We start from the raw sequence: 26,023 nt of genomic DNA, 5'->3' as shown, positions 1-26,023 counted from the left end.
TGGATGGTTCTGGACCGTGGGAGGTTCAGGAGGATGGTTCTGGACTGCGGGAGGTTCAGGTGCATGGTTCTGGACCGTGGGAGGTTCAGGAGGATGGTTCTGGACCGTGGGAGGTTCAGGCGGATGGTTCTGGACTGCGGGAGGTTCAGGTGCATGGTTCCGGACCGCGGGAGGTTCAGGAGGATGGTTCTGGACTGCGGGAGGTTCAGGCGGAGGGTTCCGGCGGATGGTTCTGGACTGCGGGAGGTTCAGGCGGAGGGTTCCAGACCGTGGGAGGTTCAGGCGGAGGGTTCTGGACCGTGGGAGGTTCAGGCGGATGGTTCTGGACTGCGGGAGGTTCAGATGCATGGTTCCGGACCGCGGGAGGTTCAGGAGGATGGTTCTGGACCGCGGGAGGTTCAGGTGGATGGTTCTGGACCGTGGGAGGTTCAGGAGGATGGTTCTGGACTGCGGGAGGTTCAGGTGCATGGTTCTGGACCGTGGGAGGTTCAGGAGGATGGTTCTGGACCGTGGGAGGTTCAGGCGGATGGTTCTGGACTGCGGGAGGTTCAGGCGGATGGTTCTGGACTGCGGGAGGTTCAGGAGGATGGTTCTGGACCGTGGGAGGTTCAGGTGGATGGTTCTGGACCGTGGGAGGTTCAGGAGGATGGTTCTGGACTGCGGGAGGTTCAGGTGCATGGTTCCAGACCGCGGGAGGTTCAGGAGGATGGTTCTGGACTGCGGGAGGTTCAGGCGGAGGGTTCCGGCGGATGGTTCTGGACTGCGGGAGGTTCAGGCGGAGGGTTCCAGACCGTGGGAGGTTCAGGCGGAGGGTTCCGGACCGTGGGAGGTTCAGGTGGATGGTTCCGGACCGCGGGAGGTTCAGGAGGATGGTTCTGGACCGTGGGAGGTGCAGGAGGATGGTTCTGGACCGTGGGAGGTTCAGGAGGATGGTTCTGGACCGTGGGAGGTTCAGGCAGATGGTTCTGGACCGCGGGAGGTTCAGGCGGAGGGTTCTGGACCGTGGGAGGTTCAGGCAGATGGTTCTGGACCGTGGGAGGTTCAGGCGGAGGATTCCGGACCGCGGGAGTTTCAGGAGGATGGTTCTGGACCGTGGGAGGTTCAGGCAGATGGTTCTGGACTGCAGAGTCTGGGCAGCTGAAGGCAAAGCCACAGAAAATTAACAGTTTGGTTTAGGATATATTGGGATGTGGCTGAAGCTCAGGAGCACTGGCAGTGGCCATTCTCTTCTCCCTTTGTGAGATCTCTGCTGCCCTCAATTCACCCAGATTTCCATCGCTCCATCACCACCACCCTTCTGCCATCTGAGACCCTAAGCTCTGGCATTCCCTCCAAAACTCTCCCTGATTGACTTCTCCTTGAGCAATCATAACAGGGGAGGAGGTCACTTCACCCCAATATATCCATGCCAGCTCTCTGCAACAGCAATATGGCTCGGGCCACGCTCCACCCTGCCTGCCCAACCTCAGCCTTTCCCTTTCACCCTACACACCTCCCTCCTCTTCATTTCTCATGCTGAACTCCACCTTGTTAACCCAGAGATCAGATGCTCAAAGATCTTCCTACATGCATCACGATCGTGAAGCATTTTGGGGACTTTGTTTTACACTGAATGCACAACAATGACTGCAGTCTCCAGGGGAAAGCCCAGCAGCATCTTGCAAAACCATTCAAGGCTAAGCAATAAATTCTGGCCTCGTCAGTGCCAACACACATCCTGTGAACATATCAATAAAAGGTTTGGTGGCACATATTCACACACTGGTTCAGTCAGCATTAGCTCCTGGGTCACATATCCAGTGGGTAAAGAGGTTGGAGCAATGGCATTAACTCTATTACTGGAATAAACCTACATAAACCTAGAAGGCTTGAACAAAATATCCATAGGGTACTGCAAACCTATTTATAGGCTTTTCACTGTTACTTCCCATCTCTGTGCAATCACTGAGATTTCACATCCCCATGCCTGGACTGGAATTTAATTCTCTTCCCAGAAGTGCCAATTGAGAGACAATGGTCACAGCTGTGACTGGCAAGTGCGACATGCTGGCAGCCAGCAACCAGGAATACTGCACAGCACACAGAACCACCTACAGGAACCTGCCTTTGAAAACTGGAGTGCAGACTAGAAGTGAGCATACAACCCTGCAAGAACACTGGATACAATCCTCTGCCAGCCTGCAAGGGTGTGGAGGTGCTGGTGTTGGACTGGGATGGACAAAGTTCAAAATCACAAGCTCCAGGTTATAGTCCAACAGGTTTATTTGGAAGTACATGCTTTCAGAACACTATTCATTCGTCAGGTAGCTAGTGGGGCAGGATCCTGCCTCACTAGTTACCTGATGAAGGAGGTGCACTCCAAAAGCTTGTGCTTCCAAATAAACCTGTTGGACTATAACCTGGGGGGTGTTGTGTGATTTTTAATTGCATCCTGCAAGGGAGCAGACATGTGTATTGTATGCTGAGGTTTAACACAGTATGCAGAGGGCATTCAACACATTATTACTTAATATACAGAGACAATACATAAAGAAGACACAGTGCCGAATTACAGAGAGAGGGCATGTAGATGGGAGCACAAATTGAGAAGGGAATACTATGGGAGGACAGATACAGAGAGGGTATATTATGGGAGGACAGATACAGAGAGGGTAAATTGTGGCAATACAGACACAAGGAACAAAGGATGTGTGTGTAACAATCTGCAATACAGTACACTCTCCTGCCAATCAATGTTCCTTTCTTGTATTTACAAAGGCCTGAATCTAAAGCTAAGCCGCAGTGGAGCTGCATGCCTGGTTGGCTTGTCCCCAGGGGCACACAAGGAATAGAATGATCAGACAGCAATAACTTTCCCTCTCAATGCCCAGAATGGGCTCACTGACATTCATGGTCTTGCCTCTCATATCATCTTGCATTCTGATAACACATTTTAACACAATTAAACATCCCAAGGCACTTGACAGGAACTATTATCAGACAAAGTTTGGCACCGAGCCACATGACGGAACACAAGTCACCAAGGTCTTGGTCAAAGGGCTGGGTCTTAAGGATGATCTTAAAAGAGAGAGAGAGAGAGATACACAGGAAGGTTTAGGAAGAAATCGCAGGATGTGAAAAGAAATTAAAGTCACCATAGTCATACAATCATACTGCACTGAAACTGACTTGTCCAACCAGTCCATGCCAAACATAATCCCAAACTAAACTAGCCCGACCTGTCTGCTCCTGGCCCTTACCTCTAAAAACTTTTCTTATTCATGTACTTATCCAAATGTAATAACTGTAACCATTTCCACCACTTCCTCAAGAAGTTCATGCCACACACGAACCATCATCTGTGTAAAAATTTCTAACTTTTTAAAATCTTCCTCCTCTCACCTTAAAAATGTGGCCCTAGTCTAGAAATCCCCTATCCTAGGAAAAGGACACCTACCTTTAAGTCTATCCATACCCCTCATTATTTTACAAAACCTCTATAAAGTCACCTCTCAACCTCTTACACTCCAGTGGAAAAAAAATCCCAGTCTATCCAGCCTTTCTTTCACAATTTATAGTCTTATAGGATATGGGAATGGTGTGGGAAAATGGCATTAAGGAGATGATCAGCCATGATCTGACTGAATTCTGGGCTTGACAGACTGAATAGCTTCGTATTTCAAATGTTAATTACAAAGGCATCTTTTACTTCCATTTTAAAAAAAACTCTGGTTATTTGTAACAGGCAAGTCTTCAAGCAGCTTTGATAAAATGTTCACACCTCGTGAAATTGCCTTAAATTAATTAATCCCCAGCATTTAACATTTTAAAAGCTCCATTTATGTCAGAAAAACTCAACTCAATCTGCTCTGTGAGCCTCAAAGATGTGGTACTTTAGCCACACTGGCTCTCTTGTAAAATAATGTCCTCGCATAACCCCTCCCGATCTCTGTAAACATCTCCAGCTACACCGCTATCCCACTTCTCTCCAATTCTAACCCTGTGTATATCTCCAATGTTTATCCTTCCTTCAGCTGCCTGGACCTTAATTGCAGGCATTCTCCCCGTAACCCTGTCCATTGTTAATCACAGGTATGTTCATTGCTGAAAGAGCCACACTCTGTGTTACATTTGAGCTGGGAATACTAAGGAATGACAAGAAGTTGAGAATTCTTCTGTCCCTTGCAACATAGGCAACCACACCTGACTCCACCATCCCCCCCAATCTGGCAAATAGATTTGCCTTAAAAATAAATTTAATCAAAACAGAAAATGTCAGAAATGCTCAGTCAGTCTGGCAGCATCTTTGAAGAGTGAAACAGACTTTCAGGTCAGTGATCTCTCTCTCTCTGCTGTCACAGTCACAGTCAGCCAGACCTCTACTGCTAACACTGGCCTGAGTTACACTGTTGTGGATTCAAGTCTAATGTGAGATTTGTATCGGAAAATCAAGACAGACACCACACAGCAGCTCTGAAGGAGTGCAGCACAGTTGGAGGGGCTGCCTGGGAGATGACACAGCAAACAGAGGCCCCACCTACCTTCGCTGGGGGACACCAAAACCCCATCGCACTAAGTCAGAGAAGAACAGACAAGTTATGCTTGGCGCTCTGCCCAATACTGATCTCTCAAATCAACATCAAATAGATTGGTTATTGCCATGTGACCATTTCACGAGGCTTGCTGTGCACCAATCAGCTGACACGCTTCCTATATTATCAAGACACCCACAATAGGCTGTGGAGCTTCTGTAATCATGAATGGCACTAAATAAATGCAAGTCTTCCTTCCACAGGATGAAAAAAGAAGCAAAGATATTAATAAAAACATAGGATACAATTTGTTCACTCAGAAACAATCCAGTTAAACCATGGATGAAGAATAAAGAAACTAATGGAACTCTAAAATATTGCGACTATTGATCTTTGGTAAGAAAAAAGATATAATTTTCTCCTCTCCTAACTATCGTAATCACGTAGAGAAATAAAAATGCATCAGAACCACCATCCCTGAAGCTTGTTGTGGTGTGAAAAAAAAAATCACTTCAGCAAACACAACCCACCTGTGCACTTCAGACAGACAGCTCTCGATAAATCCATTAAATTTGTCAGACAGTTGACACATAAGATGGCTATCTGATCGTATGGATATTAGGAAAGAAAACAGAGAGACTTGTCATGTCAGAGAACCAAAATCCCTTGACATAAACCCCGCAATAAAAACCAAAAAAAAATTGTAAATTTATTTGTCTTGTGACATGATGGCTTACTGGGTAGTGCCCTCAACTCTGAGTCAGAAGGTTGTGAATTCAATTCCTAGCATCAGAAATATAGATTCCAATACTGAGGGGGTGCAGCATGGTCAGTGGCCCAGTCACACTAACTGAGGAGTTGTCAGCCATCTTGAGCCAAACAATCCAGGTCAGCAATGACCATCCAAGCAAATAAGTACATCTAGGCACGGTGGTTCAGTGTTTAGCACTGCTGCTTCACAGCACCAGGGACCTGGGTTCAATTCCATCCTCGTGGTGTTTGCACATTCTCACCGTATTTGGGTGGGTTTCCTTCGGGTGCTCCGGTTTCCTCCCACAGACTAAAGATGTGGCATGATAAACTGCCCATTGTGTCTAGGGATGGACAGGCTCCTGGGTTAGTCATGGGAAATGTAGCTTTACAGAGATGGGGTGGGTGTGGCTGAGATGCACTTTGGAGGGGCAGCGTAGACTCAATGGGCTGAATGGCCAGCTTCTAGACTGTGGGGATTCCATGATTCTAAGACAATAATCGGGTCGAGACGGGAGAGCATATTTTAAGTTCCAGGACAATGGGTAAACAAGGGGAAAACTGGTACAATGATTGATTTGACTCAGGCCTCCAACACAGAATTTGATTTAAAGACTTGGTACACACAAGGTAGGAACAGCAATCGGCCATAGGAACTCATGAGCCTGTCCTATCTCTCAATAAGGTCATGGCTCATCTTCCACCTCTCTGCCATTTCCCACTCAATCCCTCTAGATTCTCCTAGAATCCAAAAGCCTACGGATTGCAGGTTTGACTATACTCAGTGATGTTGGTAACTGTCTTCTTTTTCAAACAGTTGCAGAAACTTTCTTTCTTCATATTTCCAGCTGGTTTTCCCTCGTGCTCTAATTTTCTCCTTCTTACTAATCCTTTAGTCAGTCCTTGCTGTTTTTAATATCATTTTATACTTAAATATTTTATATGTTAAAGTGCTACGATGGTTTTAATTTAAATTGATGTACATTGAGTGGTCATTTATCCCGTTGTGTGAACTTGGATTTATTTTAGCTGATCTGATCAAACCTGTGCAAGAACAAGGATATCAAACCCATTATCTACACTAACCGGTTGAACAACAGCTCATTGGAAGACCTGGGACATGTTATCAGATTGTGGTTTTTAAGAAACCTTCCTAAGCCACTTCCAGCAGAAAATGCTTGTTACTGTAAATGCCATGTGCTTTTCTTCTTGGTTGGTTTAGAGTCAGAGGCATAGAGATGTACAGCATGGAAATAGACCCTTCCGTCCCACTCGTCCATGCAGACCAGACATCCTAACCTAATTTAGTCCCATTTGCCAGCGCCTGGCCCATATCCCTCCAAATCCTTCCTATTTATATACCCATCTAGATGCCTTTTAAATGTTGCAGTTGTACCAGCCTCCACCACTTCCTCTGGCAGCTCATTCCATACACGCACCCACCCTTTGCGTGAAAGAGTTGCCCCTTACGTCTCTTTTATATCTTTCCCCTCTCACCCTAAAACTATGTTCTGAGGTCCTGGACTCCCCCACCCCAGGGACAGTGTTTATTATGTCTACATATATCACATTAAACCTGTAAAGAAAGGCCTGATGACCGGGATCAGCTCAATCTACAGCAGCAATAATTATATTTGCCCAGCCTAGTTTCTTTTTGCACTGCATTTCTCACTGAGCCAGGAATGTGGGAATGGATTATCAGCAAGGGAAAATGAGGGTACGTGTGCTAATGCATTCTTAAAAGATGACTAATTATCTGGTTGGTTTTGAGATGGAGATAGTTCAGGGGTGTATAAAATCATGAGGTGCATAGGCAAGGTGAAAAGCAAAGATCTTTTCCCTAGGGTGGGGAAGTTCAAAACTAGAGGCATATTTTTAAGATGTGAGGAGAAATATTTGAAAGGTACCTGAGGGGCAACTTTTTCCACACAGGGGGTGGTTTGTATGTGGATGAGCTGCCAGAGGAAGTGGTAGTTGCAGGTACAGTTATAATATTTAGAAATAACTTGGACAGGTACATGAATAGGAAAGGTTTAAAGGGATAAGGGCCAAGCGCAGGCAAATGGGACTCGTTTAGTTTGGGAAACTTGGTTGATATGGACAAGTTGGACCGAAGGGTCTGTTTCCTCACCGAAGTTAGGGATAGATATTTGATTACTCCAGGTCAAGTCAGCATAAGGAGGGAGGAAATGTTGGGTATTCTAGAAAGCATTAAGATGGACAAGTCCCCAGGTTCGGATGGGATCTATCCCAGTTTATTGAGGAAAGCAAGAAAGGAAACAGCTGGGCCCTAGCAGATATCTTTGCAGCATCCTTGAACATGGTTGACATCCTGGAGGACTGGAGAATTACTATACAAATGCACGCTTGTCTTATTTCATATGTGATCAAGAGAAACAATCAAAGGCTGTCCATTCCAAGTTGCTTTTGAGAAAGTAGTGGTGGGCTGCCTTTAAGAACCACTGATGTGCGTAGGATCACCCACACAGCTGTTAGGAAGAAAGGTCGAGAATTTTGACCCTCTCGTGGTGAAGGAATGGTGATACAGTTCCAACTCACCTTGTAGATGGTACACACTGCTGCCAATGAGGCTTTGATGGTAAAGACAGCCAATGTTGCAGGTGGTGAATGTGATGCCAATCAAATGAGCTATTTTGGCCTGGATGGTGTTGAGTTTGGGTCTTGGTGGAGCTGCACACTTCCAGGCAATAATGCTCCTGACTTGTGTGTGACAGATGAAGGACAGGCTTTGGACAGTCAGGTGGTGAATGACTAGCCACAATATTTCCAGGCTGTGGTTGCTGTTGATGCCACGGCATTTATCAGACTGGCCCATAATTAGTTTCTGGTTAATGGTAACTCTCAGAATGTAGATCATGTGGGACTCAGCGATGGTTATGCCACTGAATATCAAGGGAAAGTTAGATTCTCTTTAGTTGCAGTTAGCTTCATGACTGCACCAACACCAACATGGTTCAAAATGAACAAGCAGTAAATAAACAGCTACATATAAAGCTCATCAGCTCCACATGTACTTGTGGAGCAGTAGCTTGCCATCGTAAGGCACACAACTAATGCCTCTGACTGCACGACTTCACACTCCCACTCTAGCACTGAGTGGTAGAGCATGTTGGAATAGCAATCACCCACCAAGTCCCACAGTCACCTTTCTAGCTAATTTGCTCCTCTTGGATCAAGGGGGGCTTCTGACCTGTCACTGGCCTCAGTCCTCTAGCGATGTCTCACTGGAAGGCTTCATTCGGCAAACAGATGGATTCCAAACCATACATCATCCCCACTTGTGCCCGGAATCTTGGTTCACTCTAAACCTGGTGCTGAGGCCAGGTCTGGGGCCTCTGTCTCCACTCCAAATGGAGTCCCACAATCCAATACAAGCTAGGGACCCAACTTAACATCTTTGTAACTTTTCTTATGGTGAGACTAGTCTACGCGTCTTCCTGCGATAACAGGGTGAGGGGGACTAGTACCTCTTTTAGCATCTGCTTGCTTTATTCTCCAGACAGTCTTGTGGATCTCAAAGTTGTAGTTACTGGGCAGCACCTGCGCAGCCTCCTGGAGCTCTCTGTTATTTAGGATTTCTTCAGGAATCTGATTTGCCACCCGACGACGAGGACCTAATCCCAAAGTGGGAGAGGAGGAAAAACACAGACAGTTACCATTGTGTTGATGAGCCCTTCCCATCACCCCTACTGAATCATTACTCAGTGTTTGTCATGTATTAATGAAATCCAGTTTGCACAGTCATCCTTTATGCTGTAACGGTTTCACAACAATGATGTAGACCAATAACGTCAAGGTTTAGTCTGTACCCCATTGAATGCTCAACACATCTATGTTTCTTTCTCTTGTCCTTAATTCTTCTTTGTGTCTTTCACTATCCCTGCCTGAGACTGTGGATGACCAACCAATTGTAAGGCCCAAGCATTTACTATAAAACGTTTATAAACCAGCCTTGTACCCATGTTGTACCATGAGTCATCTGCCCCTATGACCCATAGGAAAATGCATGCAAGTTGGTGGTGTTTTACTGAAAGATGACCTAACATCAAAAAATAACCAAAGCAGAATCAAGATCCTCTTGGTCCCAGAGTGCTTCAGCAGAAGTCACAGAGTATCTGAGGCCAGCAATCACTGTCACCCCAGCTAACAAGTTCCTGGCGCTCTGTAAAGCAAGCCCTGCACTACAGCAGCAAACCAAGTTCTGCTGACTGACTGACTGACACACAATAACACTGCATTCCATCCCCTCAGAAACCTCCCACTATGCTTCACTTAAGTGCCAGTTTTAGCTCAGTGGGTAGCGCTCTCCCTCTGAGTCAGAAGGTTGTGAGTTCACATCACACTCCAGATCCCAGAGTACGTAATCCAGCTTGCGGGTAACACACTGAAGGAATGAATGCTGGAAGTGCCATCTTCTCGGTGAGACCTTAAGCTTAGATCCTGCCTGCCCTCTCAGGTGAAGATGAACAAGCTGGTCTGCTGGCCAATAATTATCGTTCAACCAACATGACTTAAAACAAATATCTGGTCATTATATCATGCTGTTTGTGGGAGTTTGCTGTGAATAGACTGCCTGCCATGTTTCCCAACATATCGAAATTGTTTGGCAAGTGGATGGTGATTGGTAGAGGGGTTTACATGACAACCAATCAGCACTCTCCCTCATATATTCCAAGTGTTGTTTTCCCTGCACTTTTTAAAAATTTCTTGCAAACTGTCCTAATGAGTGGGAGGGAAAAAGCCTCAAGAAACTGTCTTTTCTCAGCAATATTTATTCTTCCTTTACAAGCGACTACTCAATAGTGCAATTAATTATGGAGACAACACAAAAAAAACCTTGCCTTTATAAAAGCTCTTTGCAAAGCCCATACATTACATTTTGAAGCGTAGTCACTGTTGCAATGTAGTGTGCATGGCAACCAATTTTCACACTTAAGGTCCCACAAACAGCAATGTAAGAAAATCAGATGACCTGATTTTGAGATGTGAATTCAGGGATAAACATCAGCAAAGGAACTTGAAGAATTCCCTTTTCTTCTTCAACACAGTCCCATGGGATCTTTTCTGCCCACCTGAGAGTACAGAGGTGTCCTCAGTGGTGATGAAATTCTCTTCTTCTAGTCACTATTTTTCATAAAATAGTTTCATAGCATTCCTACAGTGTGGGAGCAGACCATTCGGCCCATCAAGTCCAGGCCATCCTTCCAAAGAGCATCCCACCTAGACCCACAACATCAACCTATTCACTTGAAGCCAAGAGTGTGACCAGGATGGCAATCAGCGGACTGAGGTCCCTGCACATCCCCGGACACCACGGGGCAATTTAGCATGGCCCATCTACCTAACCTGTACATCTTTGGGAGGAAACTGGATCACCCAGAGGAAACCCACGCAGACACAGGAAGAACGTGCAAACTCCATACATTCACCCAAGGCTGGAACCAAAGCCGAGTCCCTAGGTGCTGCCTTTGACCAGCGCCAGAGGATTTTCAATATTCATGTAATCCAGTAAAACATGCAGCGAGGACATCCATTCAAAGTCTGAGTGAGAGGGAACTGCATTATCAGAAAGGCCAAGCTCTAGTTTCAACTGCACAGCAGTGCGAATGCAGCTTCCTACACACATTCCTGTGAAAACAGCCTGCCACATCCTGCTTCGTGTAGTCAGAAAGTGCGATGATACAACAGGCTTGAAGATCGGAACAAGAGCCGTAACCCAATGGGGAAATCCCTGCAGACTGCTTTTTAATTACCCTCAAAACAGAAACTTGGATTAACTAATAATCTGGATTTTTAAAAAATGCAAGTAGGACAAGAGCACACCAAAGAGAGATTTGGAAGACTCTACTACAAGTTAACTCCAGCACATGCACAGTAAGCTGTACAGTCATTTACCGAGTACAGTTTTTACACCTCATGTACACAACAGACTTTCAGCCATCCGATTTTTATCCCTTTCTCACTGTGCACATTCACCGATGCAAATCCTGCCATTGTTTATCACAACACATCAATTTAACACCTTCACTGTCGAGAGACACCAAGATTCTGCACAGCCTCCAATCCACAGGATCATAAATAAAACAGTGTTCTTATAAAATCATTTGTTTTTCAAATTCTTTCTTTCTCCCTGCTTTTGAAAGTTAAAGGAAGTGCAGCTTCCTTTTTGCTGTCTTGGTGGATCACCCAGCTTGAGGGGCTGAAGATTTTGAACAGATATCGAGAAGTGACAGAGAAATGACAGAGGAGAGCCACTGCAGCTGTGGTTGGCTCAGCTTTGTCCCACTGTAACAGGCACATTGAGAATTAATACCATTTACAACCTTCTTCTTCAACTGTTTTACTGCAGCGTGGCCATAACATCAAAAGCTCCACAAAAGGATGTCACAACCAATGAATCAGTTATGGACTCTCAGAATAACCCAGGAAAACAAGATCACGACAGGGACAACTCTTCGCAGGGAAAGGTACAGCTGGAAAATGGGAAGCCTTCAGAAATTAGATAATGTGAATCCAGAGAAAGTATATTCCTGTTAGGGTGAAAGGAAAGCATGGTAGGGATAGGGAATGCTGGATGACTAAAGAAATTGAGATGATTTGGAAATGCCGGTGTTGGAGTGGGGTGTACAAAATTAAAAATCACACAACACCAGGTTAGAGTCCAACAGGTTTAATTAGAAGCATACTAGCTTTCGAAGCATCGCTCCTTCATCAAGTCATAGTCCGAAACAGTTGATAGGCAACGCTCCGAAAGACCATAGACAATAGGTGTAGGAGTAGGCCATTCTGCCCTTTGAGCCTGTACCACCATTCAATATGATCATGGCTAATCATCCTTAATCAGTATCCTGTTCCTGCCTTATCTCCATAACCCTTGATTCCACAATCCTTGAGAGCTCTATCCAACTCTTTCTTAAATGAATCCAGAGACTGGGCCTCTACTGCCCTCTGGGGCAGAGCATTCCACACAGCCACCACTCTCTGGGTGAAGAAGTTTCTCCTCATCTCTGTCCTAAATGGACTACCCCGTATTTTTAAGCTGTGTCCTCTGGTTCGGCACTCACCCATCAGCGGAAACACGTTTCCTGCCTCCAGAGTGTCTAATCCTTTAATAATCTTAAATGTCTCAATCAGATCCCCTCTCAGTCTTCTAAACTCAAGGGTAAAAACAATGACTGCAGATGCTGGAAACCAGATTCTGGATTAGTGGTGTTGGAAGAGCACAGCAGTTCAGGCAGCATCCAAGTAGCTTCAAAATCGACGTTTCAGGCAAAAGCCCTTGATGAAGGGCTTTTGCCCGAAACATCGATTTCGAAGCTACTTGGATGCTGCCTGAACTGCTGTGCTCTTCCAGCACCACTAATCCAGAATAAACTCAAGGGTATACAAGCCCAGTCGCTCCAGTCTTTCAGTGTAAGGTAATCCCGCCAATCCAGGAATTGACCTCGTGAACCTACCCTGCACTCTCTCAATAGCCAGAATGTCTTTCTTCAAATTTGGAGACCAGAACTGCACACAGTACTCCAGGTGTGGTCTCACCAGGGCCCTGCAAAAGAACCTCTTTGCTTCTATACTCAATCCCTCTTGTTATGAAGGCCAGCATGCTATTCTCCACTACCTGCTGTACCTGAATGCTTACCTTCATGTACTGCCCCTTTACCTAAATTGATTCCATTGAGGTAGTAATCGGCCTTCCTGTTCTTGCCACCAAAGTGGATAACCATACATTTATCCACATTAAACTGCATCTGCCATGCATCTGACCACTCACCTAAGTTGTCCAGGTCACCCTGTGATCTCCTAACATCCTCATAACATTTCACCCTGCCACCCAGCTTAGTATCATCAGCAAATGTGCTAATGTTATTACTAATACCATCTTCTATGTCATTAACATATACTGTAAAAAGCTGCGGTCCGAGTACTGATCCCTGCGGTACCCCACTGGTCACGGCCTGCCATTCCGAAATGGAGCCGTTTATCACTACTCTTTGTTTCGTATCAGCCAAACAACTTTCAATCCAAGTTAGTACTTTGTTCCCAATACCATGCGCCCTAATTTTGCTCACTAACCTCCTATGTGGGACTTTATCAAAAGCTTTCTGAAAGTACAGGTACACTACATCTACTGGATCTCCCTCGTCCATCTTCAGAGTTACATCCTCAAAACAATCCAGAAGATTAGTTAAGCATGAATTCCCCTTCATAAATCCATGCTGACTCTGACCTATCCTGTTACTACTATCCAGATGTGTCGTAATTTCATCCTTTATAATAGACTCCAGCATCTTTCCCACCACTGAAGTCAGACTAACTGGTCTATAATTTCCTGCTTTCTCTCTCCCACCTTTCTTAAAAAGTGGTACAACATTAGCCACCCTCCAATCCACAGGAACTGATCCCGAATTTATCAAACTCTGGAAAATAATCACCAACGCATCCACGATTTCTCGAGCCATCTCCTTCAGTACCCTGGGATGTAGACCATCAGGTCCCGGAGACTTATCAACCTTCAGACCTAACAGTCTCTCCAACACCAATTTCTGGCAAATATAAATTCCCTTAAGTTCAGGTCCTTCAGCCACTGTTACCTCAAGGAGATTGCTTGTGTCTTCCCCAGTGAACATAGATCTGAAGTATCAATTCAATTCTTCTGCCATTTCTTTGTTTCCCGTAATATATTCCCCGGTTTCTGTCTTCAAGGGCCCAATTTTAGTCTTAACCATTTTTTCACCTTTCACATACCGAAAAAAAACAAAGAGGATTGATGAGGGCAGAACGGTAGATGTGATCTATATGGACTTCAGTAAGGCGTTCGACAAGGTTCTCCATGGGAGACTGGTGAGCAGGGTTAGATCTCATGGAAAGCTAGTGTGCTTCCAGTTAAACCTGTTGGACTATAGCCTAGTGTGTGATTTTTAAAGAAATTGAGGGTTTGGTTAAGAAAAAGAAGCATATGTCAGGTATAGACAGGATAGATCGAGTGAATCCTTAGAAGAGTATAAAGGCAGTCGGAGTATACTTAAGAGGGAAATCAGGAGGGCAAAAAGGGGACATGAGATAGCTTTGGCAAATAGGATTAAGGAGAATTCAAGGGTTGTTACAAGTACATTAAGGACAAAAGGGTAACTAGGGAGAGAATAGGGCCCCTCAAAGATCAGCAAGGCGGCCTTTGTGTGGAGCCGCAGAAAATGGGGGAGATACTAAACGAGTATTTTGCATCAGTATTTACTGTGGAAAAGGACATGGAAGTTATAGAATGTAGGGAAATAGATGGTGACATCTTGAAAAATGCCCATATTACAGAGGAGGAAGTGCTGGATGTCTCAAAACATATAAAAGTGGATAAATCCCCAGGACCTGATCAGCTGCACCCTAGAATTCTGTGGGAAGCTAGGGAAGTGACTGCTGGGCCTCTTGCTCAGATCATCGATAGTCACAGGTGAAGTGCCGGAAGACTGGAGGTTGGCTAACATGTTGCCACTGTTTAAGAAGGGTGGCAAGGACAAGCCAGGGAACTATAGACTAGTGAGCCTGACGTCGGTGGTGGGCAACTTGTTGGAGGGAATCTTGAGGGACAGGATGTACATGTATTTGGAAAGGACTGATTAGGGATAGTCAACATGGGAAATCATGACTCACAAACTCGATTGAGTTTTTTGAAGAAGTAACAAAGAAGATTGATGAGGGCAGAACGGTAGATGTGATCTATATGGATTTCAGTAAGGCGTTCGACAAGGTTCCCCATGGGAGACTGGTGAGCAGGGTTAGATCTCATGGAATACAGAGAGAACTAGCCATTTGAATATAGAACTGGCTCAAAGGTAGAAGACAGAGGGTGGTGGTGGAGGGTTGTTTTTCAGACTGGAGGCCAGTGACCAGTGGAGTGCTACAAGGTTCAGTGCTGTCTCCACTACATTTCATCATTTATATAAATGATTTGGATGGGAGCATAAGCAGTATATTCAGTAAGTTTGCAGATGACACCAAAATTGGAGGTGCAGTGGACAGCAAAGTAGGTTACCTCAGATTACAACAGGATCTTGACCAGATGGGCCAATGGGCTGAGAAGAGGCAGATGAAGTTTAATTCAGATAAATGCAAGGTGCTGTTTGGGAAAGCAAATCTTAGCAGGACTTATACACTCAATGGTAAGGTCCTAGAGAGTGTTGCTGAACAAAGAGACCTTGGAGTGCAGGTTCATAGCTCCTTGAAAGTGGAGTCGCAGGTAGATAGGATAGTGAAGAAGGCGTTTGGTATGCTTTCCTTTATCAGTTAGAGTATTGAGTACAGGAGTTGGGAGGTCATGTTGCAGCTGTACAGGACATTGGTTAGACCACTGTTGGAATATTGCATGCAATTCTGGGCTCCTTCCTATTGAAAAGATGTTGTGAAATGTGAAAGGGTTCAGAAAAGATTTACAAGGATGTTGCCAGTGTTGGAGGATTTGAGCTATAAGGAGAGGCTGTTTTCCCTGGAGCATCGGAGGCTGAGGGGTGACATTATAGAGGCTTACAAAATTATGAGGGGCATGGATAGGGTAAATAGACAAGGTCTTTTCGCTGGGGTCGAGGAGTCCAGAACTAGAAGGCATAGGTTTAGGGCGAGAGGGGAAAGATATAAAAGAGAGCTAGGGAGCAACTTTTTCATACAGAGGGTGGTGTGTGTATGGAATAAGCTGCCAGAGAAAGTGATGGAGGCTGGTACAATTGCAACATTTAAGAGGCCTTTGGATGGGTATATGAATAGGAAGAGTTTGGAGGGATACGAGCCGGGTGCTGGTAGGTGGGACTAGATTGGGTTGGGATATCTGGTTGGCATGGATGGGTTGGACCAAAGGGTCTGTTTCCATACTGTACATCTCTATGACTATGACACAGTGAGCTCCCACAACGAGGTAGAAATCAGAAAGAATTCCCCACTTTTGTTTTTGCAAACAGGGCCACGCAATCTGTTACACCCTCCTTAACAGGCACAGAAAGTAACAGTAGACCATTCAGCCCATTAAGCCTGTCTGGCCATTCTATACAATCATGGCTGACCTTGATCTTCAACTCCATTTTCCCAACCACTTCCAAGATCACATGACCCCCGGATAGATCAAAAATCTGTCTATCCCAGTCTTCAACATATTCAACAGTGGAGCAACCACTACCTTCTGCATAGAGAATCCCCCACAGTCACATCCACTTAGAATCACTGAATCCCTACAGTGTGGAAGCAGGCCATTCGGCCTATCAAATCCTCACCAACCCTCGAAAGAGCACCCCATCCAGACCTAGCCCTTATACTATCCCTGTAACTCTGCACATCCCTGGACACCACAGAGCAATTTAGCATGGCCCATCCACCTAACCTGCACATCTTTGGACTGTGGAAGGAAACAGGAGTACCCAGAGGAAACTCATGCAGGTACAGGGAGAATGTGCAAACTCCACACAGTCACCCGAGGCTGGAATTGAACCCAGGACCATGGACAGTAAGACAGCAGTGCTAACCACTGAGCCATCATGCCATTTACAGTCACAGAGACATGGAGATGTACAGCATGGAAATTGACCCTTCAGTCCAACTTGAGCATGCTGACCAAATATACTAAATTAATATAGTCCCATTTGCCAGCATTTGGCCTATATGCCTCTTAACCCTTCCTATTCATGTACCTATCCACATGCCTTTTAAATGTTAGTCAATACATGTAATATTTTGTAAATTCCACTTTGGAAATAGAACGAGTTTGACTCAAGACTGGGATACAGACAGACTCTGATCTGCCAACTTTAATGCATTGTCTGAGCTGAAATGTCACCCTTTGTTATAAAACCTGAAGTTATTTCGAGAAGGGGCTTAAAAGAAATTCTGGGATTTATATATTAAATGAACTGAAACCAGCATTCTAAAAGATGAAAGACTTGGATGGCACAGTGACTCAGTGGTTAGCACTGCCACTTCACAGCACCAGGGTACCGGGTTCGATTCTAGCCTCGGGCAACAGTCTGTGTGGAGTTTACACATTCGCCCCGTGTCCGCGTGGGTTTTCTCCGGGTGCTCCAGGTTCCTCCTACAGTCTAAAGATGTGCAGGTAGGTGAGTTGGCCATGCTAAATTGCCCATTGTGCCAGGTGCATTAGTCAGAGGGAAATGGGTCCGGGTGGGTTACTCTTCAGAGGGTCGGTGTTGACTTGTTGGGCCAAAGGGCCTGTTTCCACACTGTAGGAAATCTAATCGAATCTTAACAATCCAGGTTTGTTGAATATATCACTATATGAAACTGTAACCTTTTGCTATAAATTCTGTGTCTTATGATCTTCTACTCCACAACCACCTGATGAAGGAGCAGCATTCCGAAAGCTAGTGTTTCCAAATAAACCTGGTGTTGTGTGATTTGTCCAACACCAGCTCCTCCACATCATGGCTACCACCAACACTTTTAAATGTTGTAATTGTACCAGCCTCCACCACTTCCTCTGCCATGTGTGAAGAAATTTCTCCACATCTCCATCCTAAACAATCAACCTCTGCGTCTGAGATTGCACCCGGGTTTTAGGTTCCCTGACCAGTAGAAACAACTATTTGGCATTTACCCCATCAAGGTCAAGGGAGAAGCTGAATGTATGAGCTCCTGGCTCATAAAGAAGGGCTCCATGTAAATGGTTGATGATAAGAGGAGATTCATGCATAACATCAAAATCAAAGGGAACATAAAACTCAGGGGCACATTGTTAAGAATAAGTCTAAGGCTGGAAGAGCCTCTCCACTCAAGTAGATAAGACCATAAGAAACAGAAGCAGATGTAGGCCATTCAGTCTGCAAAGGGTTGAGATCTTGGCTGATATTATATTTCTCAACTCCAGTTTTCTGTCTTCTCCCCATAAGCCTTGATTCTTTTACTGACTAAAATTCTGTTTATCTCAGCCATGAATGTATCTAATGAGCCAGCCTTGACAACCTTTTGCGGTAAAGCATTCCACAGATTGACAAGCCTCTGACAGAAGAAATTCCTCCTCATTTCTGTCTTAAACGTGTGATCCCCTATTCTAAGGTTGTGCCCTTTAGCCCTAGACTCTCCCACGAGGGGAAACAACATTTCCCCTTCTACCATGTCAAGTGCCCTAAACATTGCTGATTCAATAAGATCGCCTCTCATTTTTCTGTATTCCAACCTTATTAACTTCTGATAAGACAGCCCTTCCATTCCTGGTTTCTGCCCAGCGAGCCCTCTCTGATCTGCCTGCAATGCCAGTATATGGCTCTTTAGATAAGGGGATCAGAAATGGTCACAGTGCTCTAGGTAGATGGCAAACAGAAGCATTCAGCTTCTCCCTTGACCCTGATGGGGTAAATGACAAACAGTGCCACAGCCTATAAGCTCCTCCAGCACCAGCAAAGTAGCACTCCCTCAGCCCTGAACGCTCATGTCCCACAGTCAGATCTGATGCAACACATACACTATTTCCGAGGTCAGTGTGCCAATGACTCAAAGTTTGTGAGAAGATTTGCAGCTTGGGTGCTCATTGATGTGGTTCTGTTCGCTGAGCTGGGAATGTGTGTTGCAGATGTTTCGTCCCCTGTCTAGGTGACATCCTCAGTGCTTGGGAGCCTCCTGTGAAGCGCTTCTGTGACGCTTCCTCCGGCATTTATAGTGGTTTGTCTCTGCTGCTTCTGGTTGTCAGTTCCAGCTGTCCGTTGCAGTGGTCGGCATATTGGGTCCAGGTCAATGTGCTTATTGATTGAATCTGTGGATGAATGCCATGCCTCTAGGAATTCCCTGGCTGTTCTCTGTTTGGCTTGTCCTATAATAGTAATGTTGTCCCAGTTGAACTCATGTTGCTTGTCATCTGAGTGTGTGGCTACTAAGGATAGCTGGTCGTGTCGTTTCGTGGCTAGTTGGTGTTCATGAATGTGGATCGTTAGCTGTCTTCCTGTTTGTCCTATGTAGTGTTTTGTACAGTCCTTGCATGGGATTTTGTACACTACATTGGTTTTGCTCATGCTGGGTATCGGGTCCTTCGTCCTGGTGAGTTGTTGTCTGAGAGTGGCTGTTGGTTTGTGCGCTGTTATGAGTCCTAGTGATCGCAGTAGTCTGGCTGTCAGTTCGGAAATGCTCTTGATGTATGGTAGTGTGGCTAGTCCTTTGGGTTGTGGCATGTCCTCGTTCCGTTGTCTTTCCCTTAGGCATCTGTTGATGAAATTGCGGGGGTATCGGTTTTTGGTGAATACATTGTATAGGTGTTCTTCTTCCTCTTTTTGCAGTTCTGGTGTACTGCAGTGGACAGCTGGAACTGACAATCAGAAGCGGCAGATACAAATCACTATAAATGCCGGAGGAAAGATCACAGAAGCGCTTCACAGGAGGCTCCCAAGCACTGAAGATGTCACCTAGACAGGGGAACACAACACAAATTCCCAGCTCAACGAACAGAACCAATGACTGTCAGGAGATGCTCGAGCTAAGAGGTACTGTCTGAGAGCTAGGGACAGACCCTTCAGGGTTCAAGGAGAGGAGACTGCAAAGATTAGTTACTAACACATTAAACAGCTAACCATGCACCATAATTCATCTTAAACTTGTACAGGAGTGCGCACACTTCTACTCCACATAAAATGGGGGAGAGGGACAAGGTGCAAAGACTCACAAGAGCAGTACCAGAACTGAGAGAAGGTACTCATTGGGAAAAACTAAACAGACCAAAATTCCTTTCCTCAATAAAATGGGGGAAGCCAGTTGTGGAGCTTTAAGATAATGAAAGAGTTTGACTGGGTAGATACAGAGAAAATACTTACACACGTGGGGGAAGCTGGACTAGAGTTCTGAATAGAAGACCATCATAAAAAAGGGTCTTTACCCAGTTAGTGGAGGGACTGTGGATCTCCATCTTACTGAAAGCACAAATGTGGGCGGCACGCTGGCTCAGTGGTTAGCACTGCTGCCTCACAGCACCAGAGACCCGGGTTCAATTCCCACCTCAGGCTGTGTGGAGTTTGCACATTCTCCTCGTGTCTGCGTGGGTTTCCTCCGGGTGCTCCGGTTTCCTCCCACAGTCCAAAGATGTGCAGGTTAGGTGAATTAGCCATGCTAAATTGTCCGTAGTGTTAGGTGCATCATTCAGAGGGAAATGGGACTGGGTGGGTTACTCTTCGGAGGGTCGGTGTGGACTTGTTGGGCTGAAGGGCCTGTTTCCACACTATAGGGAATTTAATCTAATCTAATCTAAACATAAAAAGTTACTTCAAATTAATTCCATTAAGTGCTCCGGGAACTTTGAGAGAGGTAATAAAACATGAGAAAAATGCAAACTATTTTTCTTAAAACAGAAGGTGTCTCATTTAGCACTGAGGAACTATCTTTTGACAAAGACTCGGTCAGGTTTCTTAGTTAGACATAATGATTCTGAATGGGTCAGGGACTTCTTCCCAGTTCCCTCATCACTCAGTAATGCAGATTACAACAACAAGTGATATTTAGAAAGCCCATCAACACCTCATTACATGACTCATTCTCACATTATTACAGGAGACTACACTAGAGAAATATATGCTTGATTTAAAGCACTTTGAGAAGTCTGGCAGTCGTGAAAGATACTGGATAATGGCAAGACTTTCTTTACTGCTGTTCTTATTCATTTCTATCTGGGTACTACACCTTAAGAAGGATAGATTGGCCTTGGAGGGAGTACAACGTAGGTCGAGATGAATGATACCTGGACTTCAGAGGTTAAGTTATGACGAAAGATTATCCAATTAGATCTGCTTTCCCTAGAATTTAGAAGGTTAAGAGGTGATTTGATTCATGTCTTCCAGATATTAACAGGAAAAGATAGGATAGATAAAAATAAACTATTTCCACTGATTGGGGATGTTAGAACTAAAAGGCATAGTCTGAGAGTTAGGGACAGACCTCCAGGAGAGATGTTACAAAGCAATTCTACACACGATGCGTGGGAGAGGTTTGGAACTCTCTTCCGCAAATGGTATGGATGCTGGATCAATTGTTAATTTTAAATCTGAGATAATTTTTGTCAAAGGTATTAAGGAATGTGGGCCAAAGGCAGGCATATGCAGTTAGGCCACAGACCAGCCACGATCTCTCTGAATGCCGCAACAGGCTCGAGGGGCTGAATGGCCTACTGCTGTTCCTATGTTCCTAACATAAATAAACATTTTAAAGCACCTTGCAGGAGAATTACCAAAAATTTCACATTGAAACATTCAAAAAGATATTAGGGCAGTGTGGCCTGGTCAAAGAGGTCAGGTTTAAGAAGTGGAGAGAGAATGGTTTCTGATTGGCATTCTCAAGTTTAGAGTCCAGGGAGCTGAAGGCACAGCTGCCAATGCTGGAACATAATAAGAGGCCAGATTCACAGCAGTGTAGAGATTAGACTTTGTTTTAAATATCTGTTCCCAGAATTTGAACATCACTCACTACGTCAGTATTTTATTTCCTATTTCCACTTGCCCTGGTCATGTCAGAGGGCAGTTAAAAGTTGTGAGTCTGATGACCAGACCAGGTGAGGATGACAGGTGGGTTTTAACGACAATTGACAGTGGTTACAAGATATTGGTAAGGCTACATTTGGAGTACTGCACACAATTCTGGTTGCCCTCCGATAGGAAGGATGTTATTGAACTGTAAAAGAGACAAACAAGATTTACAAGGATGTTACCCAAGACTGGAGAGTTTGAGTTATAAGGAGAGGCTGGATAGGCTCAAACGCTTTTTCCCTTGAGCATAGGAGGTTGAGAGGTGAGCTTACAGAGGTTTTTAAAATCATGAGGTTCATAGGTAAGGTGAATAACCAAGGTCTTTTTCCCAGGGTAGGGGTCTCCTAAACTAGAGGCATGGGTTTAAGGTGAGAGGGGAAAGGTTTACAACAGCCCTGACAGGAAACTTTTTCACGCAGAGGGTAGTGCATATACAGAATGAGCTGCTACAGGAAATGATAGAGGCAAATACAATTACAATATTTAAGTGACATTTGGACAGGTACATTGACAGGAAAGGTTTAAAGTTAAAAATCACACAACACCAGGTTATAGTCCAACAGGTTTAATTGGAAGCACACTAGCTTTTGAAGTAATGCTCCTTCATCAGGTGGTAGCACTACCACCTGACGAAGGAGCGTCGCTCGGAAAGCTAGTGTGCTTCCAATTAAACCTGTTGGACTATAACCTGGTGTTGTGTGATTTTTAACTTTGTACATCACAGTCCAACACCGGCATCTCCAAATCAGGAAAGGTTTAGAGTGACAGAGGTCAAACTCAGGCAAAAGGAACTAGCTCAGTTTAGGAAACTTGATCAGCATGGTTGAGTTCAGGCAAAGGGTCTATTTCCGTACTGCATGACTCTGCGGGGTGAGGGTATCACTGGCACATATTGCCCATTCCTAATTACCCAGAGGACAGTTAAGAACCAACCATATTGTTCTGGGTCTGGAGTCACATGTAAGCCAGGCCAGGTAAGGATGGCATTTACTTCCCTAAAGGACATTAGTGAGCCAGATGGGTTTTTCCAACTATGGACAATGGATTCATAGTTGTCATTGGACTTTTAATTCCAGACTTATTTTAAAATTGAATTCAAATTCTACCACCTGCCATAGTGGGATTCGAACCCAGGTCCCCAGAACACTACCTGGGTCTCTGGATTAACAGTCCAGTGATAATACCACTAGGCCATGTTAGCTCCAGGGAATTCCAATACAGACCTTCCTCCTGCCTGAAAAATATCCATTCACCAATACTCTCCGCTTCCTATCTCCTAATCAATTCTGTATCCATGTTGCTGCTGTCCATATATTCCATGAGCTTTAACTTTGCTCACAAGTCTTTGGTTACACACTATATCAAATGCCTTTTGGAAGTCCATGTACACAACATTCCCCCCATCAATCCTCTCTGGATGGGACCAGATGGCGTACCAGGCCATTTACAAGTTCGCTGATGATACCACCATAGTCGGGCAAATCTCCAATGGTGACAAAACAGACTACAGATGGGAGGTGGAAGACTTGAAAAAATGGTGCACTGACAGCCACCTCGCTCTCAATGCCAGCAAAACCAAGGAACTCATTATTGACTTAGGGTGGGATGTTACTCATGCCCTCCCTACACATTAACAGCACAGAGGTGGAACGAGTGGACAGTGTCAAGCTCCTGGGAGTTGTCATCCACAAGTTTTCTTGGATTCTTCATGTGCAAGCACTGGTTACAAAGGCCCAGGCAGCTGAGGAAATTTGGCATGGCAGCGAATACCCTTGTCAACTTTTATCGGTGCGCCATCAAGAGCATTCTGTCTGTATGTATCACTACCTGGTATGGCAACTGTACCATTCAAGGTCGGAGACGGGTTACAGAGAGTGGTGAACTCGGCCCGGACAATCACAAAGGCCAACCTCCCATCTCCAGAATCCATCTACCAGGCCCACTGTCAAGGAAAGGCCCCAGCATTCTCAAAGATCCATCCCACCCCGGCAATGTTTTTCTACAACCTCTATCATCGGGGAGAAGGTACAGAAGCCTGAACACACACCAGCTGGTTTCGCAACAGTTTCTACCCTACTGTTGTCGTTAGAATACTGAATGGACTTACAAACTCTGAACATTCACCTGTGCTTGTTTTTGTTTTTGCTGCTGTTTACCTATTATTTACTTATCTCTGCTACTTAACTCTGTGACCTGCCTGTATTGCTCGCAAGACAAAGTTTTTCACTGTGCCTCGGTACACATGACAATAAATTTAATTCAATTCAATTCTCTCCAAACTCCCAGAAGAATTCCAAGATATTAAACACAACTTTCCCTTGAGAAATCCATGTTGGCTCTCCCTAATTGAACCACATTGACCAAATAACTATTAATTCTATTCCAAAGTTACTATTTCTTTAAATTTTGCCAACTTAAATTCTCTGATCAGTAACTATTGACTTTTTTTTTCTTTTTGAACAAGGGTGAAATGTCTGCAATTCTACACTTCCAGCAAATCAGTATCCTTTGATCCTGATGAAATGGGTACAGGGTGAGACTGAGGAATGGATGCATGGACGAGACAGAGGGAAGGAGCACAGGGAGATTCGAAGCGCAGGGCGATAACGCAGCACAGGATGATACCCAGCCTAGGGTGACACCCAGCGCTGGGCGATACTCAGCGGAAGATGATACTCAGAGCAGGGTAACCCAGCGCAGGGTGACACCCAGAGCAGGGTGATACCCAGAGCAGGGTGATACCCAGAGCAGGGTGATACCCAGAGCAGGGTGATACCCAGAGCAGGGTGATACTCAGAGCAGGGTGATACTCAGAGCAGGGTGATACTCAGAGCAGGGTGATACCCAGAGCAGGGTGATACCCAGAGCAGGGTGATACCCAGCGCAGGGTGATACCCAGCGCAGGGTGATACTCAGCGCAGGGTGATACCCAGCGCAGGGTGATACCCAGCGCAGGGTGATACCCAGAGCAGGGTGATACCCAGAGCAGGGTGATACCCAGCGCAGGGTGATACCCAGCGCAGGGTGATACTCAGCATTGTAGGGTAGGATTGAAGTTAGGGTTGGGGGTAGGGGTTAGTGTTAGTATAGGCAGGATCTAGGGTTAAGGGTTAGAGGTTAGGAGGTGGGGTGAGAGGTTAAGGTTTAGAGGCTCGCCATCCCCTCTCCTCCTCTGTCCCCGCTCTCCCTCACCTCTGGTTCTCCTCCCGGGTTGACCACCTCTCGGTACCGCCAGCTCCTGGCCGTGCTCCCCGGCGGCCCTCACTGCCTCAGTCAGAGTGAGCCCAGGGCCCGTCATCCCGCTCCGCTCGGCCATTCCCCAACAACAACAGACCACGTGGGCAGCGCGAGCGGAGCGCCAATCACTCACCGAGAAACCGATCTAGGGCGAACAATCACACCCAGAGACAGCGAGCGGGGGGAGAGGGAGAGAGGGAGGGAAGGATGGAGAGAAGGGGAGGGAAGGATGGAGAGAAGGGGAGGGGGCGGGTGGGGATAGAGAGAAGGGGGGGATGGATGGAGAGAAGGGGGGAGGAATAGAGAAGGGGAGGGGGGGGAGGAATAGAGAAGGGGAGGGGGGGGGAGGAATAGAGAAGGGGAAGGGGGGGAGGAATAGAGAAGGGGAGGGGGGGGGAGGAATAGAGAAGGGGAGGGGGCGGGTGGGGATAGAGAGAAGGGGAGGGGGCGGGTGGGGATAGAGAGAAGGGGAGGGGGCGGGTGGGGATAGAGAGAAGGGGAGAGGGAGGGGGGAGAGGGAGGGGGGGGGCGGGTGGGGATAGAGAGAAGGGGAGGGGGGAGGGATAGAGAAAAGGGGAGGGGGGAGGGATAGAGAAAAGGGGAGGGGGGGAGGGATAGAGAAAAGGGGAGGGGGGGAGGGATAGAGAAAAGGGGAGGGGAGGGATAGGGAGAAGAAGAGGGGAGGGATAGGGAGAAGAAGAGGGGAGGGATAGGGAGAAGAAGAGGGGAGGGATAGGGAGAAGAAGAGGGGAGGGATAGGGAGAAGAAGAGGGGAGGGATAGGGAGAAGAAGAGGGGAGGGATAGGGAGAAGAAGAGGGGAAGGATAGAGAGAAGGGGAGGGGGTAGGGATAGAGAGAAGGGGAGGGGGTAGGGATAGAGAGAAGGGGAGGGGGGAGGGGAGAAAGGGAGGGGAGAGGGATGGAAGGGAGGGGGAAAGGATAGTGAGAAGGGGAGGGGAGTAGGGATAGAGAGAAGGGGAGGGGAGTAGGGATAGAGGGGAGGGGAGTAGGGATAGAGAGAAG

The 26,023-nt window shown here is 45.9% G+C and overlaps 1 protein-coding gene across 2 annotated transcripts in view; it reads right to left on the bottom strand.

Moving 5' to 3' along the window:
- Window positions 1–25,235, bottom strand: part of dph1 (diphthamide biosynthesis 1) — a 600,464-nt gene extending 575,229 nt beyond the window's left edge. The window contains exons 1-2 of one of the 2 annotated variants that reach the window (XM_072589988.1): window positions 24,956–25,235; window positions 8,750–8,896 (exon numbers count right to left, since the gene is read on the bottom strand). In XM_072589988.1, the coding sequence (XP_072446089.1) occupies window positions 8,750–8,896; window positions 24,956–25,079 (271 nt within the window). In that variant the 5' untranslated portion in view covers window positions 25,080–25,235. The remainder of the gene's footprint in view (window positions 1–8,749; window positions 8,897–24,955) is intronic. The other variant, XM_072589987.1, reaches the window with a different exon arrangement.
- Window positions 25,236–26,023: the final 788 nt, after the last annotated feature.

The sequence above is a fragment of the Chiloscyllium punctatum genome, chromosome 19 (assembly GCF_047496795.1).
Source record: "Chiloscyllium punctatum isolate Juve2018m chromosome 19, sChiPun1.3, whole genome shotgun sequence".
Taxonomy (NCBI): Eukaryota; Metazoa; Chordata; class Chondrichthyes; order Orectolobiformes; family Hemiscylliidae; genus Chiloscyllium; species Chiloscyllium punctatum.
The sequence above is the reverse complement of the archived record's forward strand: the minus strand, read 5'-3'. Positions and strand labels throughout refer to the sequence as shown.